Source organism: Sus scrofa, chromosome 1, assembly GCF_054392235.1.
Source record: "Sus scrofa isolate SSC_HxYL_T2T_F1_AM1 chromosome 1, Sscrofa_HxYL_maternal_Yorkshire_Landrace_v2.0, whole genome shotgun sequence".
NCBI classification, from domain to species: domain Eukaryota; kingdom Metazoa; phylum Chordata; class Mammalia; order Artiodactyla; family Suidae; genus Sus; species Sus scrofa.
The window spans coordinates 116,939,836-116,964,588 of NC_139383.1; the positions used below are offsets into that span (position 1 = coordinate 116,939,836).

Consider the following 24,753-nt stretch of genomic DNA (forward strand, 5'->3'; position numbering starts at 1 on the left):
ACTTCGGACAAATCAGATTTTCTATTGAAGGCAGAGCTATAAATAGCACAAAAACAACACAGACACACAGAAACAAAAGCCACCAACTCAACTTTTTGTTTGAAAACTGTTAGGTCTAGAGAACGGTTCAAACCACAGCTGCTAATGGTTATGGATTTGGCAATCAAAATGTCTTTGTTTAAAAAAAAAAAAAAAAAAAAAGCTTTTAACTGCCTTACTATTGAGGTTACAAACCACAGCCTTGATGCATTGTTGCAGTCAACATCCTCCCTGCTGTTTTTGAGAGCTTACATCTGCTGCTGGCAGATAAAACCCTGGCAAGGCATGGGCTCCTTCCAGGGGAATACAGAAGTTTTAACAAGACTGCTCTCAACTATTTTCCTTCTTGAGTTGAGCCTACAGCCTTTTCTGAATCACTCCTACCTTGTCCAGGCTGATCCCTTGCCATTACTCAGGAGGAATGAAGGTCTAGCAGAATTTTTTTCTGGCACAAATCAGCCATGCCAGCCATACTACTCATAGAAGATAAAAGACAAGTTCCTCGCTCAGGGGAAAGCATTTTAAGCACATATTTTTAAAGCCACTTATAGTGTAGTGCACTTGATCTTATACAACCACTAATAAAACCTTTGCTGGTTTTTTTTTTTTTTAAGGAACTAAACTACCACACAGTATGCCAAAAGATGAAGGCTTAGCATATTTTAACTTATCAAAGAAAGGCAAAGAATGAAAGGTCAGGAAGTAAATTACTGAGTTTCTTTGGGGAAGGAAAAAGTTAGAAATAAGTTGGAGAAGGAAAATGTGCCTCCAAGTCACATAGGAGATTAGTTTCAGTTAAAATCAAAGTTACTAGATCCACACTGGTTTTCAAAGAAAATGCAGTTCATCTGGGTGATGAGAAATATGTGTGAAGATGCAGAAAGAAGACACAGGTCAGGAAAGTTTCCTGGGTCATTCTCCATCAGTGAGCTGACCTACAAAGATGAAAGAAACCAAACATACTTGGACTAGCACTTGCTAACTATATATGCCACAAGATATGCGCTCTGCAGTATGTAAACACATAGTGGGGTGGGGAGGAAGATTCTATGGTCAAAAAGTTTTGAGAACACTGTACGTTATATTCACCAGATACATCAGAGAATTTTATCTGTCATAATTCATACAAGCACATTAAGAGCTCTAAGTTCTGCAGTAAACAAATTTATTTAATCCAAATACATTTTCCCAATGTATCTGTCCACAGAAACCCCTTCCCCTCCTTTTTTTTCAGAGAATACCTATGCCATGGCATAGTTTGAGAAATGCTAGTCTAGGGCTATTATTCTTTTTTTTTTTTTTTTTTCATTTTGCCTTTTCTAGGGCCGCTCCCGCGGCATATGGAGATTCCCAGGCTAGGGGTCTAATTGGAGTTGTAGCCACCGGCCGACGCCAGAGCCACAGCAATGTGGGATCCAAGCCACCTCTGCAACCTACACCACAGCTCACAGCAATGCCAGATTCTTAACCCACTGAGCAGGCCAGGGATCGAACCCGCAACCTAATGGTTCTTAGTCGGATTCGTTAACCACTGAGCCACGATGGGAACTCCAGAGCTATTATTCCTCAAGTCTCAACTCATTCTTGAAAAAATGAGAATAACATTAGTAAAACAGGTACACACAAATTTACATCATAGAACGCTAGCTCAGAGACAGGTAGAATACCAAAGGTGCTCAAGACATTTTCCAAAAGACAGCCAAGTACCGAGGCTACGACCTTTAAACATGGTAAGATCCTTACCAATAAAAATCCCTAAGGAGTGCCCTCTGTGGCTCAGAGGGTTAAGAATCCGACTGCAGAGGCATAAGTTACGATCCCTGGCCTGGTGCAGTGGATTAAAGGATCCAGCGTTGCTGCAACTTCAGCGTAGGTCACAGATACGGCTAAGATTCAATCCCTGGCCTAGGAACTTCCATATACTGCGGGTGCAGCCATAACTTTTTTTTTTTAAATTTACAAATAGGGCTAATATGAATTTTGAATCCATTCGTGTGCTCCTCTCAAACACAGAAAAGAAACAATAGGGAAAAGCCACAGAAAAGCTGACCATTGGGAAAATGAGTATGGGATTGGGTATTTGATGAAGGCTGGTGGCTTCTGGCATTTGGGGATATTCTAATATCATACAAATCAGGGAAATTTATAAAGAGTTGCCAGGACCCCCAGCTGGGAACATATGGGAGGATTCCTACACTTCTATGTGCTTCCCTCAGCATCCCCCAGGTAAAAGAACATACACTCAAGGAGTATCATGCTGATCTGAAAGAGAAGTATCCTTGAGAAACCAAAAAGATGTGTTTCATTAATTAGATTTCCAATTCCCATAAGCCTTGTGGTACACTATGGATCACAATTACAGCCCTCTACCCTTTTCAACACAAATCTGTGGCAAAAAGATTAGCTAACTGCCCAGCAATTGAAATCATTTGACCTTGTATCAGTCAAGTGGTGGTCTGCTTGATTGACAAAAAAGAAAATAAAGTCTCTTGCCAAAACCCACTACCCTCACTGCCAGATGCTCCGGAGTTTCATTTTATTTATTTATTTTTTTGCTTTTTAGGACCACACAATTGGCATATAGAAGCTCCCAGGCTAGCGATCGAATCAGACCTACAGCCACCAGCCTATGCCACACCACAGCAATAACAGATCCCAGCCATGTCTGGGACCTACATCACAGCTCATGGAAACACCAGGTGGATCCTTAACCCACTGAAGGAGGCCAGGGATCGAACCCGCATCCTCATGGATACTAGTCAAGTTCGTTTCCACTGCACCACAACAGGAAGTCCCTGAGTTCTTTTTTTTTTTTTTTTTTTGCTTTTTAGGGCCACAACTCGCTGCATATGGAGGTTCTAAGGCTAGGGGTCAAACTGGAGCTGCAGCTGCTGGCCTACACCACAGCCACAGCAATGCCAGATCCATAACCCACTGAGCGAGATCAGGGATCAAACCCACATCCTCATGGATCCTAGGCGGGTTTGTTAACCTTTAAGCCATGAAGTGAACTCCCTGAGTTTCCTTTTAGAATGCAAATATCCTAAGAAGAAAATATAATACATTAATTATACTAAGCTCTTCATGAGTCTCTAAAACCCTATACAACATAAGGAATTTTTTTTTTTTTTTTTTTTTTTTTGCCTTTTCTAGGGCCACTCCTGCAGCATATGGAGGTTCCCAGGCTAGGGGTCTAATTGGAGCTATAGCCACCGGCCTACACCAGAGCCACAGCAATGCCAGATCCAAGCCGCATCTTCAACCTACACCACAGCTCAAGGCAACGCCGGATCATTAACCCACTGAGCAAGGTCAGGGATCGAACCTGCAACCTCATGGTTCCTAGTCAGATTCATGAACCACTGTGCCACGATGGGAATTCAGATGTAAGGAATTTTTATAATTATTACTTCTAGGCTGAAAAAAAGAAGAATGGAAGAGGAAAGAAGATATTGAAAAAATGCACAAAAGGTCCACAGAAAGAAGAGGCACAAGTGTATGGAAAACAAAGGGCCTCTGCATGGCTATAGTTTTGCCTAACTCTGGATCAGGTATTAAGGAAAGAACAAAAGGGTAGGAGTTAAAATTCATACCAAAAGGCAAACATTGTACTCATATACATGAAGTAATCAGAAAAGGGCTTAGGAGGCAATCCACAAGAAAAAAACAACAAACACAAAACTAGAGGCTAAAACTACCTGCTAAAATCTGTGAGGAAGGGATAGAAAGAATGAGATGAGTGGGAACAGTTTTTGTTTTGTTTTGTTTTTAAGCAGACACTAACAGCACTAATGAAAGGCAAATAAGACTATGGAAAACAAAGAATAGACTGGGAAAACTAAGCTAGGAAGAACATTTTCTTAAGCCCAGTGGTGGAACTCCTACAGCATAAAGTAACTGTACAAAAACACAGGAAAACAAGACTGTTAGGTAAGACACTTCATGCTTCAAGATAGACCTTCCATTGTGGCTTCCTGCTAATATGTGTCCAAATGTTAAGCCTATAAGTTTTTCAGGAGTTCCCATCATGGCTCAGTGGAAGCGAAGCTGACTATCATCCATGAGGATGTGGGTTCGATCCCTAGACGCACTCAGTGGGTCGGGGATCCGGCATTGCCATGAGCTGTGGTGTAGGTTGCAGATGCAGCTCAGATCCTCCATTGCTGTGGCAGTGGAAGGCCAGCAGCTATAGCTCCCATTCAACCCCTAGCCTGGGAATTCCATTCACCATGGGTGCGGCCCTAAAAAAGAAAAACACTCAAGTTTTTCTAATTAAGCTAAAGTCCTTCAGCTCCCTCTGCTGTTCAAATAGGTACTTTAGTTACATCACTTCAATCTTTAGTAATTAAAATAAATAGAAATACATACAAATATGTACATACAGGAGTTCCCGCCGTGACGCAGCAAACCAAATCTGACTAGGAACCATGAGGTTGCAGGTTCAATCCCTGGCCTTGCTCAGTGGGTCAAGGTTCCAGTGTTGCCGTGAGCTGTGGGGTAGGTCACAGACGTGGCTTGGATCTGGTGTTGCTGTGGCTGTGGTGTAGGCCAGTAGCTGAAGCTCCAATTAGACGCCTAGCCTGGAAACTTCCATATGCCGTGGGTGTGGCACTAAAAAAAAAAAAAAAAAAAGGCAAAACAAACAAAAATATGTGCATACAAACATACACCCAAATCCAGGAAATCAGAGTTCAAACATACTTGTCTATCACAAATTCTCTGGCCTGGACCAAATGGTTCAAAATAAGTAATAACAAATTCCTCCATTCCCACTACATAATTAAAATAATCCTAGAAATAATGGAGGATTTCTTTGCCAAAAGCAGCAAACTTTTATTGAAGCATGAGGACTCTACACTTATTAGCTAGATTGTGACAATAGCTTTTTAGGCAGAAATATATATGTACCAGTCCTCTCTCTACTAGGTACAAAGCATCTCTATGTCTTTCTGCTTCTGCCATGGTCTTTTCTCTCCCCAACACCTTCTCCTTAAAAGAGTCTCCTCACCTGTCTAAATTTGGTTTTCCAGCACCTTCCTATCTATAGGATATTCTGAGTTGAAGGATCTACAGATTAGTTATGGTGGCAAACAAAGCAACCATTCAAGAGAAATATTTTTTACTCACCTGATCTTTAAATTGCTTCTGGGACAAGCAGTCAATTAGGTCTACACAGCCCAGAAGACAACCCGATGGATAGTCATTTGGAAATTCCACATCTGAATCAAGAATAATAGAAAGATTACATAAATTTCCTTTTTTTGTGACCCTAGAACTCACAAGTTTGTTTTCAACTCTGAACAAATCACTTTGTCTATTATCTATTTGTAGACAAAAGGAAAACAATGAGGCTTTTTATTTGGTTCAATTGTTTGTATTTTAGAAAAAAATTTACTGCTTAGTCCACTATCCACAACCCACAACTTTATTCCAAAAAAATCAACTCTACTATACTCAACTAGATCAGACTGGATTTTTTTTTTCCTTTTTTTCTTTTTTTTAGGGCTGCACCTATGGCATATCGAAGTTCCCAGGCTAGAGGTCCAATCAGAGCTACAGCTGCCAGCCTACGTCACGGCCACAGCAACACCAGATCTGCCATGCCTGTGACCTACACCACAGCTCACAGCGACGCTGGATTTTTAACCCATTGATCGAGGCCAGGGCTTAAACCAGCATCCTCATGGATACCAGTCAGGTTCGTTATTGCTGAGCCATAACAGGAACTCCCCAGACTGGATTTGGTGGTGATGGGTTTTAGAAACAAGCCAGAGGTGTCAAGAGAAAAATCACAGAAATGTAGTAAAAAACATAAGAATGTCAGAATATGACTTTAAAAGAACCCAGTCATATCAGTCAAAACAGAAATGAATTTTTAAGGAAACATGCACTTTTGATTCCTAAAGCTTGGTTTCTTAACTTTTAAAAGTGATTCTGTAATTATTGTCTCATTTTACCTTCAAAACACCTGTATGGCTGAAAAGGAAGGAAACCAAGATACCCATGGGTCAAAAGTGTTTTTTAGGACCCAAATTGAGTATACTTAAGATGATTCCCAAAACTCACTGCCTAAGGCAACCAACTTTGATCTGTCCAAATTTGATAGGAGATATCTATTTGGGTCACTCCCAGTAAAAAATTCTTATTTGTGGTTGTTCTTTCCAATCTAAAGATCCTAGAATTTATAGTAGTTACTTTATTCTCATAATTTAAAAAGTTGAGAAAATTAAGACCAGTTGGTTGATTTCTGGTGTTAGGAACTAATATGAAAAAAGAAAAAATAAGAAAAGAGGAGTTCCCGTTGTGGTGCAGCAGAAACAAATCCGACTAGGAACCATTAGGTTTCGGGTTCGATCCCTGGCCTTGCTCAGTGGGTTATGATCTGCTGTTGCTGTGAGCTGTGGTGTAGGTCGCAGATGTGGCTCAGATCTGGCACTGCTGTGGCTCTGGCGTAGGCAGGAAGCAACAACTCCAATTAGACGCCTAGCCTGGGAACCTCCATATGCCATAGGTGTGGCCCTAAAAAGACAAAAAGACAAAAAATGAATAAATAAATAAAAAAGAAAGTAAGAATGACATTAGAAGAATATATGGCTGTTACCTTTTCCACGAAGAACAAGATAGGTAGTCTGGAGTTCTGAGACTTCTTGAGGGGAAGGTCTTTTGGCTGTGGCTGCTATCCAAAGTCGTCCTCTGTGAGGGGTGTACCAGCTTCTGCCCTCCACCCTTAAATACAAATTTAGTAGAAAAAAAAATCTAAATTTTAGTGTCTTGGAGGATCTCATAACATATAGCATATTATCCAGTTGAACCAAGAGATCTATAGATGATACCAGGAGGGATACTTTTGGTGAAAAACATTTCTCCTGTAATACCTTTCACTTGAGAGTGAACCCTGTTTTCTAGTTTTTCCTATCATCAGAACAAAGACAATAATTGTCACAGTTCCTATATTTTACCTGATCTCTGTAACTCTGAATTCAAGCTTTCATTAGCCTTAGGACTTCTACAATCCAAATTTCTATTTTCAAGGCATCCAAGTTGTACCAATAAAATGAAAATCTTTGCCTTTAAAGTCATGAAAGATTTGCTACTTAATTATTCTTCAACCTAACGGAAAAATCCTTACCTACACACTAGCTCCCCAAAGCTATTACTTTTTTTTTTTTTTTTTTAGGGCTAAATCCGAGGCATATGGAAGTTCCCAAGCTAGGGGCAGAATCTGAGCTATAGCTGCTGGTCTACATCAGTCACAGCAACACCAGACCCAAGATACTGTGCCACAACAGGAACTCTCAAGAATAGTAATTTTATAATTATTAGTTAATAAAATTTAAGTAAATAAAATGCTTATCATCTTTACTCTTTAAATTCTGACTGTATATATTTACACTTTTTAAGGCTTTTTAAAAAAAGGTTATTTACTTTATAGATAATTAAACAACCTGTTAACTAGTTTGAAAGAATCTGTAAGTGGAATAACAAAAAATACATTCAAGAGAATTTATTACTCCCTACTCTCTAGGGATTACAAAAGATGTTTCTCTTTTAGTTACCACAAAAGGAAATAAAATATCTTGATAACATATCCCCATTATACCTACAATGGTAAACAAGGAATTTCTCATATCCTTAGTCCAATATAGATGAATTGGCAGAGTGCCAAGCATATAGTTGGTACTCAATAAATGAGGGATGAGTCAATATATTTCTTCCCTCTACACCAAATGACGCAAAGGGTTACTAGGAAAATGGTCTCACAAATGTGGCAGAACCACCCACTTGATTTCTGGGGGATTACTGACTTGTGGGTGGGATGATGTTCATCCTGTTCTTTTCAGTGAGAAAATCTGGATAACACAGATCCAAAATAGGATGAGAGAAATGTAAACATTCTGATTCTCTGAGCAGAAATCAAGCTGTTTTCTACTTTGGAAAAGGAAGATACCACAACTGCAGAAAACTGAATGAAAAGAAGAGACATCTGGGAGTTCCCGTCGTGGCGCAGTGGGTAACGAATCCGACTAGGAACCATGAGGTTGCGGGTTCGGTCCCTGCCCTTGCTCAGTGGGTTAACGATCCGGCGTTGCTGTGAGCTGTGGTGTAGATTGCAGACCCGGCTCGGATCCCGCGTTGCTGTGGCTCTGGCGTAGGCCGGTGGCTACAGCTCCGATTGGACCCCTAGCCTGGGAACCTCCATATGTCGCGGGAGCGGCCCAAGAAATAACAACAACAACAACAACAAAAAGACAAAAAGACAAAAAGACAAAAAAAAAAAAAAAAAAAGAAGAGACATCTGAGGGCCAAGGTGTCTTGGAGCAGAGGCAGAGTCGTATGTATTTGTAATGCCATTACATACAGGGACTATGAAACATTTAGGAGCCAAAGTAAGAAAGCTTGACTTTCAAGAAGGGCGAAAAGGGGTAATGTACCTTAATGAGGAATGCAAATCACAACTAACCCACGAAAATACCAAAGTAGAAATGAGTGTTCCTAAACTCTGATAATAAATTTTCTTTCAGAAAAGTAGAGAATTGACTGATGCTTAGAAAGAAAGAGCAGGAAAAGCATCTTTAGCCTTTCTAACCTCAGTTATTTTTAAGCTATTCAGTGAAACACAAGTCCATAACATGAATATATTGCTTAAAATTCTATGTACTGAAGAATGATACAAATCATCACTAGATTGGGGGAAATGAATTCCATTCCATAATTCTAAATCCAGTTTACTAAAATCTTCCAGCTGCCAAGATTAACGTTTGTCCTTACCTTTTAATCCCTCTGACAAGCAGAGAAGCCCAAGGCTGATGCATAGAGAGGCACCAGCCACCATCAAAGCCTTCCTGAAATTCTTGGTCCTGGATTCGAAACGGATGTCGACCTGAGTTGAACTCTAGTCCTGATCCTGCTGAATGGAAAGCCTTCTTCTGTGAGGCTACACCTGTCTGGTCTATCCACTAGACAGGGAAAAAAACATAATTTTTTCTGAGAAGGGAAAAACCTAGGGAAGATATACAAAATGAAATGAATGCTAATAATAATGAAATCACACTGGAAACATTCTCTTAGAAAAATGTATCCAATCTTTGAAACAAGGTCAAAAAAGGTGGAGAAGGCATAAATTCAGTAGGAGTCCCTGGAATGATAACATGGACCCATCTTAAAGGATAATTAGATAATAGAGAATTCACCATACAAAGTTTCCTAATTCCAGCAACAGCACAACTATCAGACCAAATAATTGGTCTGTAATTATTTCCCATTTAAACTTATTAATCCACATGTTCTTCATGTGCTTAAGGGATAGGGTCACAAACTATTATCATGAAAAAGCCAAATAGATGCTTTCAGGGGTCAGGAACTCTGACTATTGAATGAAAGAAATTTTCTCTTATTCTAAAATGAATAACTGTACCCTAAAAGAGAGGATGGAGCACTAATGAAACAAGGCTCCCATAATGTAAAGAGAATACAAAATTATGGAGTACAGATAATTACAGGAGACTGAAGAGTCCTGGCAGTAGTTCAGCCAGAGAAAGACAGAGGTTAACATTTCTTCCAAAGCAAGAGGACTGAGTGCTCTGAAATTTACTTCAAAAAAAAAAAAAAAAAGGAGTTCCCATTGTGGTGCAGTGGAAACGAATCTGACTAGTAACCATTAGGTTTTGGGTTCAATCTCCGGCCTCACTCAGTGGGTGAAGGGTCGGGCATTGCTGTGAGCTGTGGTGTAGGTCGCAGATGCTGCTCAGATACTGCGTTGCTATGGCTGTGGTGTAGGCTGGCAGCTATAGCTCTGATCCAACTCCTAGCCTGGGAACCTACATATGCCCCAAGTGTGGCCCTAAAAAAAGAAAAAAAAAAAAGAGGATCTATTAGGATGATGAGGTTTGGGGTTAGTTAATTTTTTTATCTTTTATTTAATAATTTACAGTAAAAACAAAAACTCTAGAATGATAGTCTAGAGACTCTAAGCAGTCATTTAACCCCTAAAGGTTTCGGTTTTCTCAACTTTAAACGATGGAGTTGGACTAAGAATCTTTTTGCAATAAAATTTTATGACTGTAATCAACTGTGTCATATCTTAAAAAAAAACATATTTACTGAGTACTTAACTGAGTATATGTGAAAAGCATATAAATTAGAGACACAAAAATATTTTTAAAATATGCTTCTTGCTCTTAAGGAACTTACAATCCTAGTAGAAGAGATACATAAATAACTACCTAAAACATAAGGCAAAATTAAGTAAATATAGACACAGGGATTTAAATCCTTAAGTGAGAACACAGAGGAAGAACTGATTCATTTCAGGGGAAACAAGAGATTTCATAAAAATGTTGGTATTTGGAGTTCCCACCATGACGCAACAGGATTGGCAGCATCTCAACACAGGTTTGTTCCCTGGCCCAGTGCAGTGGGTTAAAGAATCCAGCATCATCCCAGTTGTGGTGTAGGTCACAACCAAGGCTTGGATCTGATCCCTAGCCTGGGAACTCCATAAGCCACAGGGAGGCCCAAAAAAAGGTGTTCCCATCATGGCTCAGCTGTAATGAACCCGAAAGGTATCCATGAGGACTCGGATTCAACCCCTGGCCTCGATCAGTGGGTTAAGGATCTGGGGTTGCTGTGAGCTGTGGTGTAGGCCAGCAGCTGCAGCTCCAATTCAACCCCTAGCCTGGGAACTTCCACATGCCATGCGTACAGGCTTAAAAAGACAAAAAATAGAGAGAGAGGATTAAGATGGCAGAATAGAAGGACTGGAGCTCAACTTCTCTCCTAAAAACAACAAAATTCACAACTAAAGGCTGAGCAATCTCCACCCGAATAGACTGGAAACCTTAAATAAGATATCCTACTCCAGAAGAAAAAGAGGAGGACATATCAAGAGGTAGGAGTGGTGATTTTGCGATGTAAACAACCCCATACCTCCTGGATGGGAAGCCCCACAGACTGGAAACTAACTGGTTCACAGAGACTCACTACAGGAGTGAGAGTTCTGAGCTCCATATCAAACCCTCATGTACTGGGATCTGGCACTGGGAGAAAGAGCCCCTGGAGCATCTGGCATTGAAGGCCAGCGGGGCTTGTGCCCAGGAGCTCCACAGGACTGGGGGAAATGGAGACCCCATTCTTAAAAGGTGCACACATGGACTTTCATGTGCACTGGATCCCAGGGCAAAGGAAAGTCTCTATAGGAATCTGGGTAAAACTGACTGCAGTTCTTGGAGGACAGCCTGGGAAAACAGGGGTCAATGTGGCTTGTTGTGAGGGATGGACATTGAAGGCAAAGCTCTCGGGAATACTCAGCAGTGTGCCTTTCTCTGGAGGTGACCATTTTGGGAAAACCTGGCCCCACCCATCAGCCAGTGCTGAGAAGCCCCAGGGCAAACAACAATCCAGGTGGGATCACAGCCCCGCCCCTCAGTAAGCAGGCTGCCTAAAGACCCCTCACACGCACACAGCTGCCTCTAATCCCATCCAGAGACGAAGCCCCACCCATCAGAGGGATTAGAATCAGCTCCACCTACCAGGGGGCAGGCATCAGTCCCTCCCATCAGGAAGCCTACAGCAAGCCCCCATACCGACTTCAGCCACAGGGGGGTAGACACCACAAGTAAGAGAGGCTACCACTCTAATACCTGTAAAAAGGTCACCACACCAAAAACCTATAAAAATGAAAAGACAGAGAACTATAACTCAGATCAGGGAGAAGGGAAAAACCCCAGAAAATAGGCTAAGAGATCAGGAGATTCTCAGCCTCCAGGAAAAAGACTTTAGACTGTTGATGCTGAAGATGATGCAAGACATTGGAAATAAACTGGAGGCAAAGATGGTTAACTTATAGGAAACACTGACCAAAGAGATACGAGATATAAAACTTCAACAAGAAGAGATGCAAAATACAATAACTGAAATAAAAAACTCACTAGGGAGTTCCTGTCATGGTGCAGTGGTTAACGAATCCAACTAGGAACCATGAGGTTACGGGTTCAATCCCTGCCCTTGCTCAGTGGGTTGATGATCCGGCGTTGCCGTGAGCTGTGGTGTAGGTCGCAGACGCGGCTCGGATCCCACGTTGCTGTGGCTCTGGTGTAGGCTGGTGTCAATAGCTCCGATTAGACCCCTAGCCTGGGAACCTCCATATGCCGCCGGAGCAGCCCAACAAATGGCAAAAGACAAAAAACAAAACAAAACAAAAAAAAAAAACAAAAAAAACTCACTAGAAGCAGCTAACAGTAGAATACAAGAGGCAGAAGAACGAATAAGCGAGGTGGAGGACAGATTAGTGGAAATTAAGGATGCAGAACAGAAAAGAGAAAAAAGACTGAAAACAAATGAAGAGAGTCTCAGGGAACTCTGGGACAACGTTAAACACACCAACATCCGTATTATAGGGGTGCCAGAAGGAGAAGAGAGAGAGAAGGGGACAGAAAAAATATTCCAAGAGATAATAGCTGAAAACTTCCCTAACGTAGGAAAGGAACCACTTGCTCAAATCCAGGAAGCACAACAAGTACTATATAAAATAAACCCAAGGAGGAGTTCCCGTCGTGGCGCAGTGGTTAACGAATCCGACTAGGAACCATAAAGTTGTGGGTTCGGTCCCTGCCCTTGCTCAGTGGGTTAACGATCTGGCGTTGCCGTGAGCTGTGGTGTAGGTTGCAGACGCAGCTCGGATCCCACGTTGCTGTGGCTCTGGTGTAGGCCGGAGATTACAGCTCCAATTAGACCCCTAGTCTGGGAACCTCCATATGCTGCAGGAGCGGCCCAAGAAATAGCAAAAAGACAAAAAAAAAAAAAAAAAAAAAAAAAAACCCAAGGAGGAATACCCCAAGACACATATTAATCAAACTGACCAAAATTAAAGACAAAGAGAAAATCTTGAAAGCAGCTAGGGAAAAGAAACAACATACAAGGGAACCCCGATAATGTTATCGGCAGATTTTTCAGCTGAAACTCTGCAGGCCAGAAGGGAGTGGCATGATATACTTAACGTGATGAAAGGAAAAAACCTCCAACCAAGATTGCTCTACCCAGCAAGGCTCTCATTCAGATTTAAAGGAGAAATCAAAAGCTTCACAGATAAGCAAAAGTTGAGAGAATTCAGCAACATTAAACCAGTCTTACCACAAATACTAAAGGAACTTCTCTAGGCAGAAAAGAAAACACAGCAACAGGAACAAAAATTCCACAAATGACAAGGCTCACCAGTAAAAGTGTGTATACAGTAAATATATGAAATCATCCATGCACAATTATACCACCAAAATCAGAAATCAGGAGAAGAGGTGGGTACAAATGCAGGACACTGGAGATGACCTTGCAATTAAGAGAACAACAACTTAAAACAATCTCATATACATATAGACTCTTATATCAATCCAAAAACCTACAACTGATACACAAACAAGGAATCTCTGGAGAAGAAATATATCTCATAGTAAATAAGTGCGTAATCCACCATGAAGGGGGTCATTTGACATCATTCTTGGAATGCTGAAGTCTTCTTAGATCTGATTCTGGTTTCCTCTCCATCAAAGAATTTATGATAATTATAAGTAAATAATGCAACTATACAATTAAATAATACAGTTCTACAATTGTGTTATTAATAACCATTTCTCTCCATGGTACAATGTAAGGTCTATAATGTCTTGTTTATCACATCACCTAGAATGGTATAATGCCTTTACTGAAGAATCAATAAGATGTAACAAATGGTGAGGACATATTTATATAGTTACACTGTTTTTTAACCAATTTATGCATTTTATATGTTACTTATTTTCAGAGGGTGTATTATTTTTGTTATTCTTACCAGTTAAGTTATTCTTTTTATTATGCTATATAAAATATTTAATGGTATATAAGGCTTTCTTCTTTATAAATTTTAGTTGCATAATATACACAATTTTAATATAATGCTAATTTTTAAAGAAAAATTGAAATGTAATAGATAACACTAAATAGTAAAGATGAAAGCCATACAAAATGGGATAAAACATAAAATAAATTTCCTATTTGTCTCAGCATATTTTCCATTCCACTTCTCCAGAGGGAGACATTTAATCTGTTTCTTAAGATCCATGATATAATAATCTGTCTGAATGTAATTGTGTTTAAATATATGTCTTTTATTCTGTAAAAAAAAAATATTCGGTGATAATCTATGTGGGAAAAGAATATGAAAGGGAATGGGTATATGTACATGTATAACTGAATCTGTTGTACAGTAGAAATTATCACAACCTTGTAAATCAACTATACTTCAATAAATTTTTTTTAAAAATGAAAAAAAAAGACAAAAAATAAAATAAAAAGATGATAGGTGAACAATCCTAATAAGGCCCAAATTCTCTATTCTATTACCTGTTTTTCTATTGCACAGCTACTTTCCTAAATGAATCTTTCCCCCACCAATAGCCGCACTGGCAACATATGAAAGTTCCTGGGCCGTGGGATCAAATGCTGCAAATTTGAGCTGCATCTGTGACCTATGCTGCAGCTGCAGCAATACCAATCATTTAATCCACTGCACCATGCTAGGAATCGAACCCCATGTCTCCTCAGTAGCTGGAGCCTCTGCAGTCAGATTCTTAACCCACTGTGCCATAGCAAGAACTCCCTAAAGTAATCTTATTATCTTTCAATAATACTATTTTAGAGTCTGCTCACTGGTCTCATCTCCATTTTAGCCTCTAAGTAACTCCTGATTGCCCTACTAACTATAACACTAATTTGGGCCCTCATCATCTTCCACTGTGCTATCGCTGTAATCTCCCTAGCAATTTCCCTGCTTCTGTCTTACTCTTCTCTCCAATCTATTCTCTATATAAGTATGGAAGTCATGCCAATCTTCAGCTAAAATTCTTCAAGGACTCTTCCTTGCTTACTTTAGGATAAAACAAAACTCCTGAGAGTTGCCACTGTGGCTCACAGGGTTAAGAACCCCACTAGTATCCATAAGGATGCAGGTTCAATCCCTGGCCTTGCTCAGTGGATTAAGGACCTGGCCTTACCATAAGCTGTGGCATAAGCTGCAGCTGTGGCTCTGATTCATTCCCTGGCCCAGGACTTTCCATATGCCATGGTTGTCGCCATAAAATTAAAAAAAAAATTTTTTTTTCCTATTATCCCTTAAGTCTCTTTTCAAACACTATTTCTTTTGTGACTCCTCCATGGGTTTATAATCTCTCTCCTAAACTACTGTACCCATGACAGGTGTCTATCTTAGCAATTATCTTAAGGAACTGAAATTAGCTGTATTCAAATATGTTTTCCCACTAAATCTGAGGTCTTAAAAAAATTTCAAGGGGGAGTTCCCGTTGTGGCTCAGCAGGTTAAGGACCCAATGTTGTCTCCGTGAGGGTTCAGGTTTGATCCCTGGCCTTGCTCAGGATCCAGCACTGTTGGGAGCTGTGGGACTGCTTTATGATGGAGGGCCAGTGCTCATAACTCTCCCCTGTACTGCTCAAGTACGTGTGTGTGTATCCTATGCCTTATTCCTATAGTTAATTCTGGCTGGATTTTTTTTCCCTACTATTACCAAACACCGAACACTATTTTACTGGATATTTACCTTTTTTTTTCCCCACCCCTGCAGCATATGGAAATTCCCAAGCCAGGGATTAAATTCAAGCCACACCTGCACCTACACCACAGCCAAGTCAACGCCAAGTCAACGCAGGATCCTTAATCTGCTGTGCCACAGCGGGAACTCCCTGGATATTTAGTTTTTAATTTTTTTTTAAGGCCACACCTGCAGCATATGGAAGTTCCCAGGTGAAGGGTTGAACTGGAGCTACAGCTGCCAGCCTAGACCACAGCCACAACAATGCCAGATCTGAGCTTCATCTGCAACCTACATCACAGCTCCTGGCAATGCTGGATCCTTAATTGACTGAGTGAGTCCAGGGATCAAACCCACATCCCCATGAATACTGGTCAGGTTTGTTTCTGCTGAGCCACAGTGGGAACTCCCTGGATATTTACTTTTAATGAGTGCCAGCTTCCCTACTAAAGCCTCTTTTATTCTTCTCAATTGGAAGTAATCCTTCCCTCCTCTGGAATTCCACTGTACTTTATTTATATCTCTATTAGAACTGCTTATACAATCTTTTTCTCTACTACTCTATGAATTCTTTGAGGATACATGCAATGTTTGGTTGATCACTCACTGTTGTTCTGGTATACAGTAGATGCTCAATGTACTTGATAGAAAAATGAATGACAACAATGAATAAGTGAATTAATATACTAACTAAAAACACCATTCTATAGGACTACCTACATTTTATAAAAGATTGAGAAAGGACATTAACAAAAGGACAGGAGATTATTGTCTAAATCGCTATAGCATTTAAAAAAACCTTCTCTGGGGAAATAATCAAAAGAAAATTTGTTAGAATTGCTACCAAAACAAAACAAAAAAAACCTGGAAAAACTGGGCCAGAGAATAAGGCTGGTAGGTGTATTGAGAGAGAAGATGAGTATCTAAGCTTTATGAAAGCTTATGAAACAGGCACACTTAAAAGGAGAAATATCTGGGCCTGAACTTTTCTAATCATCAGTTAGAGTAAAGGTCCACTAACCTGGGGAGGGGACTGGTAGAGGTTGGGATTCACCAGAAGTCCCAAAGGCTCTTCAGAAGATCTATCCAATGTGGCCAGTGGCTGGTTCAAGGTTCCATTTGCAATGGCATGTATTGCTTCATCTAGTCTGTGGGAACAAACCAAAGGATGCAATAATTGGTAATGTCCTATACTCAGAATATCCTTACTTAGCACAAACATAAAACTCTTCAGGAGTAATAAAATTTGAAATTCAAAGAAGGGTCCATGATATCTTCCCTGCTACCCCTACCAACTTCCCCTTCTCATCACTCCAAGAACCCTAAGGAAAAGGAATTAGTAAAAGTTCCAGAACACTAAGGAAATAGGTAGGGCACATTAAAATCATTCAGCTCTTTAACAAGATTATTAAAAATGACAAGATTAGAAAAGTTGCCTAGAAACAGTCTGACACACAGAGGAGTATTCTATGCCAGCCTATTTCTCAACATCTTCAATTATTCCTCTGCCTACTCAGGAGTGCCTCTCCACTCCTCCATGCTGACTTGAATTCCATCTGTGCTTCAAAACCCAAAACTTCTTCTTTTTCTTTTTTTTCTTTTTATGGTCACACGCATGGCATATGTAAGTTCCCAGGCTAGGGGTCCAATGGGAGCTGCAGCTGCAGGTCTATGCCATAGCCATCGCAATGCCAGATCCGAGCCATATCTGTGAACTACAACACTGCCTGCAGCATGGCCAGATCCTTAACCCAGTAATCGAGGTCAGGGATCAAACCTGCATCTTCATGGACACCCTGTCAGGTTCTTTAGCCACTGAGCCACAATGGGAATTCCTTTTTTTTTTTTTTTTTTTTTTTTTTTTTTAATTGCTAAACCTGCAGCATATGGAAGTTCCTGGGCCAGGGATTGAATCTGAGATGCAGCTTTGGCAACACCAGATTCTTTAACCCACATCTCGGAGCCAAGGATCAAATCCAGACCTCCGTAGCAATTCAAGCCACTGCAACTGGATTCTTAACTCACTGAGATGTGCCACTTCCAAAATAGAGAATAATCTCCATGCACTTTCCTTTCAGTGCTTTGCTGGAGCCAATGTGTGTATCTTTTCTCACCTCTTCTGTTCAGCGACTTCATGTTGGTAATCTGAAATTGGCCATGATGTAAATATTTTTCAATAAATTTTATTTTTTAGGGCAGCCTTAGGTTCACAGCATAACTGAATGGAAAGTTCAGAGATTTCCCATTTACCTCCTGTCCCTACAGATGCAAAGCCTCCCCCATCATCAAATATTCCTCAAAGGGGTGGCACATTTGTTATAATTAATCAACCTACATTATCATATCATTGTCAGCAAAATCTCTAGTTTCCATTAGGGTTCACGCTTGGTGTTGAGATTGCACCATTTTAATATTTCCCTCCACAGTAAGACAGCATATCCATGACCTATACTGCAGCTCACAGCAACGCCAGATCCTTAACCCACTGAGCAGGGCCAGGAACCAAATGCCATCCTCAGGGATAGTAATCAGGTTTATTACTGCTGTGCCATGATGGGAACTTCTGCATTTAATTCTTTAGTCAAACTTATCACAGTATGGTTTGAGGTAGAGATCCAATGTAGATTTTTCCAAAGCTGGTGGTACATCATTTATGTTACCATTTTCTTACTGTTTAGAAAAGTTTTACACAGCTATAAACACACACCCATACCCATACAATGCAGACTCAGAGATCTCTTTCTGGATTCTATTACATTTCATTGATTTATTCCTGTGCACAAACTATACCTCATTTTTTTCTCTTTTTTGGTTAAAACCATGGTATATGGAAGTTCCTGGGTCAGGGATCCAATCTGAGCCTCAGCTGCAACCTACACCACAGGTGCAGTCACACCAGATCCTTAACTCACTGAGCTGGGCTTAAGATCAAACTAATACCTCCACAGAGATAAGCCAGATGCTTAACACACTTGGCGCCTCAGGGGGAACTCCCTCTCATTGTTCTAAAAACAGTTTTTTTAAACTATTTTTAAACAGTTTTAGATAATAGTAGTTATCTAGTATGACAAATTGCCCTCACTGTTCATTTTCAAAATTTTCTTAGTGACTCTTCTGTATTTCTTTTCCAAATGAATATATTACTTTAAAAATTAACAAAAATATAGGCGTTCCCATTGTGGCACAATGGAATTGGCAACGTCTTGGGAGCACTGGGACACAGGTTCGATCCCCAGTTCAGCACAGTGGGTTAAGGATCCAGCACTGCAGCAGTTGAAGATTAGGTCATAAATGCAGCTTGGATCTGATTCCTGGCCTAGGAACTCCATATGCCACAGGGCAGCCAAAAATGAAAAAGAAAATTAATAAAAATACAGGAGTTCCAGAGTTCCCGTCATGGCATAGTGGTTAACGAATCCGACTAGGAACCATGAGGTTTCAGGTTGGATCCCTGGCCTTGCTCACTGGGTTAAGGATCCTGTGTTGCCGTGAGCTGTGGTGTAGCTCGCAGACGCGGCTCGGATCCCGTGTTGCTGTGGCTCTAGTGTAGGCCGGTGGCAACAGCTCTGATTGGACCCCTAGCCTGGGAACCTCCATATGCTGCAGGAGGGGCCCGAGGAAAAAAGACAAAAAGACACACACAAAAAAAACACAGGAGTTCCCATCATAGCTCAGAGGGTTAAGAACCCAACTAGTATCCATAGGGATTCGATTTTGATCCCTGGCCTTGTCTGTGGGTTAAGGATCCAGCATTACCATGAGCTACATTGTAGGTCACAGATAAGGCTCAGATCTGGCATTGCTGTGGCTGTGGTGTAGGCCAGCAACTGCACCTTGATTAGACCCCTAGCCTGGGAACTTCCCTATGCCACAGGTACAAACCCTAAAAAGCAAAAAATAAAGAGTGTGTGTGTGTGTGTGTGTGTGTGTGTGTGTGTGTCTCCCCATTAAAAGGGGGCAAACCCTTTACAGTTAAACTGCTCTCTTCTTTCAGACCCATTCTGGTGTTGCCCACTTACTTGCTGTGATACTCAGCTAGGGGATTTTCATCTTCCACAATCCTCCTGCCTGCAAAGTCAATGGTGATCTTCTTAGAGAGCCGAGAGGCATGTCGAAATTCTCTCAGCTCCTCCTCTCGCTTCTGCAGGGCTTCACGCTCAATTTTGGACAACCACTGGTTAGAATCACTGGCAAAGTAATCTGACTCATCATCAATGACTTGAGTCCTTCGAATGCTGAGGAAAAAAAAGAACACATGGCAATTAGGTCACCTGTTGACAAAGAGGGACTTGATTACCGGGAAGCTGTTTCAAAGAAGCTTATTCTTCTGCTATCCTGAAGGTTATTATCTCAAATATGGATATCCAAGAACATTCCAAAACGAGGTCAAGCTCTGCCTAATTCCCAGCTTCTACATATGCCTTATCCTCACTGCAGAGTCAGCTCAGCTCCTAGGACTATCTCACCCTCTGGCAGGAAAAGACAGCACCATAATCCATTGCCCTTCTTTTCTTACTAGCTCAGCCCTCATCATCACATTCTTTTTCTTTTTAATTTTTATTTTTGTGGCTACAGTGTGTAGTGTCTTGATGTGGGATCCCAGTTCTAAGACCAGGGACTGAACCCAGGGTTGCAGCAGTGAAAGCACTGAATCTTAATCACTAGACCATCAGGGAACTCCCAGCCCTTACCTTCTTATAACTGGGCTTATGTTTGATTTTGTTGCATTTGAATTCATGTTGTGGCAACTTACTCAATATCCTAGTCATTCTATAAGTGGAACTTAGTTTATTCTTGCTAAGCCCAACTGCTACCATTTCCCTGAGAAACTGGAGTTCACCCTGGACTCTTAATCCTGTAACCTACTTTTAGGATATCTTATTACTCTACTATTACTATATCTCAGTTTTTTGGGTTTTGGTTTTTTTCGTTTGTTTGTTTGTTTTTTGTCTTTTCTAGGGCCACACCCGTGGCATATAGAGGTTCCCAGGCTAGGGGTCCAATCAAACCTGTAGCCACTGGCCTACACCACAGCCACAGCAACACCAGATCCGAGACACGTCTGCGACCTACACCACAGCTCATGGCAACACCGGATCCTTAACCCACCAAGCGAGGCCAGGGATTGAACCCGCAACCTCATGGTTCCCAGTAGAATTCGTTAACCACTGAGCCACAATGGGAACTCCCTATATGTCAGTTTCCACCACCAGCCCCCCTTTCCTGCCACAATGCTATCTCCAATCCCCCCCACCTTTTTTTTTTTGCTTTTTAGGTCTGCACCCGTGGCATAAGGAGGTTCCCAGGCTAGGGGTCTAATCGGAGCTGTAGTCACCGGCCTACACCAGAGCCACAGCAATGTGGGATCTGAGCCACATCTGTGACCTACACCACAGCTCACAGCAACACTGGATCCTTAACCCACTGAGCGAGGTCAGGGATGGAACCCACAACCTCATGGTTCCTAGTCGGATTCATTTCCTCTGTGCCACAACAAGAAACTCCCTCTCTAATCCCTCACTTAATGTACAAGGGCCAAGTTCCAAGACATGACAATCAGGCCTATTTTCTGATATCATACTGACAAAAAAACTAAGAACTAGAAGGAATCTTGATGATCCAACTGTCATTCATTCTACAGATAATAATAAACCAGGGGCTCAAAGAAATTGGTTACACTCAAATCACAAATCCAGTCTCAACTACATAATTACTAGTTAGTGATATATACAGGAATAGGGAAATCCTGAAGTCACATTCAGAATTCAATTTTTGAGGACTCAGTGGGAATTATAAAAGTTGGGTTTTTTGGTTGGTTTTTTTGTTTGTTTTTGTTTTGGTCTTTTCAGGGCCAAACCTGCAGCATATGAAGGTTCTCAGGCTCGGGGTCCAATCAGAGCTGTAGCCACCATCCTACACCACAGCCACAGCAATGTGGGATCTGAGCTGCATCTGCAACCTACACCACAGCTCACAGCAATACCAGATCCTTAACCCCCTGAGTGAGGCCAGGGATCGAACCCATGTCCTCATAGATACTATTCAGGTTCGCCAACCGCTGAGCAATGACAGGAACTCCCCAGAATTCTAAAACTTTTAAAGTAGAGTTGGAGTGGTCCTACACGCAAACCTAAACAAATAAAACTGATGCCCTTGAACACACCAGCATAAGGGAAACACCAGTAAAGAGAGACCCTTTTTCCATTTCTATTTATCAAATAATGTACTCTATTATGACTTCGGGATTAATATATACACACTAATGTATATAAAAGACAAAGGACCTATGGTAAAGCACAGGAAACTCTACTCAATATTCTACAGTACTCTATTTTTAATAGGTTCACCGAGTAGGGCTAAAAGTGATATTTAAAGGATCAAGAGGAAATATTAGTTACAAATCTTATGATGGGCTTACTTAAGGTACAGCTTTCAAAGTATATCTCATGTATTCATAGCAAAGGATTTGAAAGTAATGGGTGTATCTAACCAAAGGACTATAATGCCAGGAATAGACACATTCAGTTACCATAGTAAAGATTCAGGGCCTTTCTAAGGCTTCTCACATGGCCATCTGAGAAGAGAGCATATAAATCCTATTTAAACATTCTTTACCACTAGTTGGTTTTCAATATGTATTTTGTCCAAAAGAAGAACAAAATGAAAGAGAAAAACATAAAAATAAAACTAACAAGTTCGTAAGTCTGGCTCATAAATAGAGGGAACTGGGCTAAACGACAAAAGTGTAGGAATGTAAAACTCAATTCAGGGACATTATTGAATCAGAAAATGAATACAGTGTCAAAGGGAAGAGAGCAAGTAAATAATGCCTTCCCATGATACGGTGTTACCTACGCTTTCTCAGATGCAACTTGTTATAGCATCTTGAGAGCCCAGAACAACAGTTTGCTCGTGGCAGGCACTCTAACATAAGTTGACTGAATGAATGAATGGCTGCAAGTACAATGAGTAGGGAATTCTTTCAACCTAAATCAGCTTTCTAGGGGGTATTCTAGCATTTGCCAAGAATCAAAAAATGTTGCAGGTGGAAATGTTCTCTTGGTGGAAACCTATCTTATTCAAACACGGATTCAAAAACAAGCTATAAACTTCCTATGCAGAGCATTTGGCTATTCTTTTATTGTAAATGCTTTCATAGTCTACTCTAAGATGGTATCAAGTGCCAAAATAATGGAGTAATCTATTTCTTAGCATTTATTATTCTAACCACATCATACCTAGTTCTGTCAAACTCTAACAGTTTGTCTTTATGCTTGATAGCCTTCTCCAGACCAGATTTAAATCGCAATTCTTGATGAGGAAGAAGGTCCTTGGTAGAGATGTCCAACTTTCCAGAATTCTCTGCTCCTGAAATTCAGTAAGGAAATCAAATGATGACAAACTATAACACTAATTAGTTGAATCACTGTGCAGGAAAGATCAAAATATCAGAGGATCTGGCTGTGACCTTATTTGACTGACAGCCTTTATTTCAATAGAAAACAAACAGGTACACAGACCAGGATTTACTGATCAAACATCAAGCAGCACTTGATGCATAACGGATTCTCAGTAAATGTTAACAATCCATTTCTTCTTTTATAGAAATTTGGGTCACTGAGGGTAACAGACTGTTTAACAATACAATATAAAAATGCCTTATAAATGAAAAACTTAAGGCTGGATATTGCCTGTAAATACACTTTTATATTTCAAAGCTAAAAAATAATAGAAGGAGGAGTTCCCGTCGTGGTGCAGTGGAAACAAATCCGACTAGGAACCGTGAGGTTGTGGCTTCGATCCCTGGCCTCGCTCAGTAGGTTAAGGATCCAGCGTTGCCGTGAGCTGTGCTGTAGGTCGCATATGAGGCTCAGACCTGGTGTTGCTGAGGCTGTGGTGTAGGTCAGCAGCCGTAGCTCCAATTGGACCCCTAGCTGGGATCCTCCATATGCCATCGGTGCAGCCCTAAAAATCAAAAATAACAATAATAATAGAATAATAGAAAATAATATTAATAATAATAGAAGGAAAAAAGAGAAGAAATTGCAGGAAAGGGACAAAAATGAGTAACTTTTTTTTTTTGGTCTTTTTGCCATCTCTTGGGCCACTCCCGCGGCATATGGAGGTTCCCAGGCTAGGGGTCTAATCGGAGCTGAAGCCCCCGGCCTACACCAGAGCCACAGCAACATGGGATCCGAGCCACGTCTGCGACCTACACCACAGCTCATGGCAATGCCAGATGCTTAACCCACTCTGAAAGGTCAGGGATCGAACCCGCAACCTTATGGTTCCTAGTCGGATTCATTAACCACTGAGCCACGACGGGAACTCCAAAAATGAGTAACAAGAAATTATCAGATGCCACAGCACTTAATATGTATTGTATTATTTAATTCTCACAATAACCATGCAAGACAGTTTGTATTATCTTTGCTTTACTGAAGTTTAGAGACATTAATAAATTTACTGAGTTCACTAATTTAGAAATTAAAAGGTAGAAACAAAATTTAAACTTAGATGTAACTCTAAAGCCCTCATTTATTATTCAGCCCGTGTGTTATCTCCTTTGAGACAACACACCATAAACCTATATATCCCAGAAAAGACAGCCATAAAGTATGATTAAAAATCAAGATCTAGGAGTTCCCGTCGTGGCGCAGTGGTTAACGAATCCGACTAGGAACCATGAGGTCGCAGGTTCGGTCCCTGCCCTTGCTCAGTGGGTTAACGATCCGGCATTGCCGTGAGCTGTGGTGTAGGTTGCAGACGCGGCTCGGATCCCGCGTTGCTGTGGCTCTGGCATAGGCCGGTGGCTAAGCTCCGATTCAACCCCTAGCCTGGGAACCTCCATATGCTGTGGAAGCGGCCCAAGAGATAGCAACAACAACAACAACAAAAAAAAAGACAAAAAAAATCAAGATCTAAAAAGTGTTAGGAAGAGTTCCTGTCATGGCTCAGTGGTTAACAAATCCAACTAGGAACCATGAGGTTGCGGGTTCGATCCCTGGCCTCGCTTGGTGGGTTAAGGATCCAGAGTTGCCGTGAGCTGTGGTGTAGGTCGCAGACGTGGCTCGGATCCTTTGTTGCTGTGGCTCTGGCGTAGGTTGGCAGCTATAGCTCCCATTCGACCCCTAGCCTGGGAA

The 24,753-nt window shown here is 41.0% G+C and overlaps 1 protein-coding gene across 16 annotated transcripts in view; it reads right to left on the reverse strand.

Annotated features, from left to right (window-relative positions):
* The window catches only part of TRIP4 (thyroid hormone receptor interactor 4), a 65,535-nt gene that overhangs the window by 21,299 nt on the left and 19,483 nt on the right, over positions 1 to 24,753 (reverse strand). For 6 of the 16 annotated variants that reach the window (XR_014809592.1, XM_021093826.2, XM_084967389.1 and 3 more), the window contains 6 exons: positions 22,849 to 22,978; positions 19,630 to 19,845; positions 16,632 to 16,758; positions 8,809 to 8,996; positions 6,641 to 6,765; positions 5,167 to 5,258 (listed from right to left, as the gene is read on the reverse strand). Coding sequence is in view for 5 of the 16 variants with exons in the window: in XM_021093826.2 (XP_020949485.1) it covers positions 5,167 to 5,258; positions 6,641 to 6,765; positions 8,809 to 8,996; positions 16,632 to 16,758; positions 19,630 to 19,845; positions 22,849 to 22,978 (878 nt within the window). In the remaining 11 variants the exon portion in view is untranslated. Of the gene's footprint in view, positions 1 to 636; positions 1,395 to 2,573; positions 2,936 to 3,156; positions 3,342 to 4,267; positions 5,259 to 6,640; positions 6,766 to 8,808; positions 9,041 to 15,186; positions 15,741 to 15,941; positions 16,759 to 19,629; positions 19,846 to 22,848; positions 22,979 to 24,753 lie in introns of those variants that run through there. The other 10 variants (XR_014809605.1, XR_014809593.1, XR_014809632.1 and 7 more) reach the window with 8 other exon arrangements.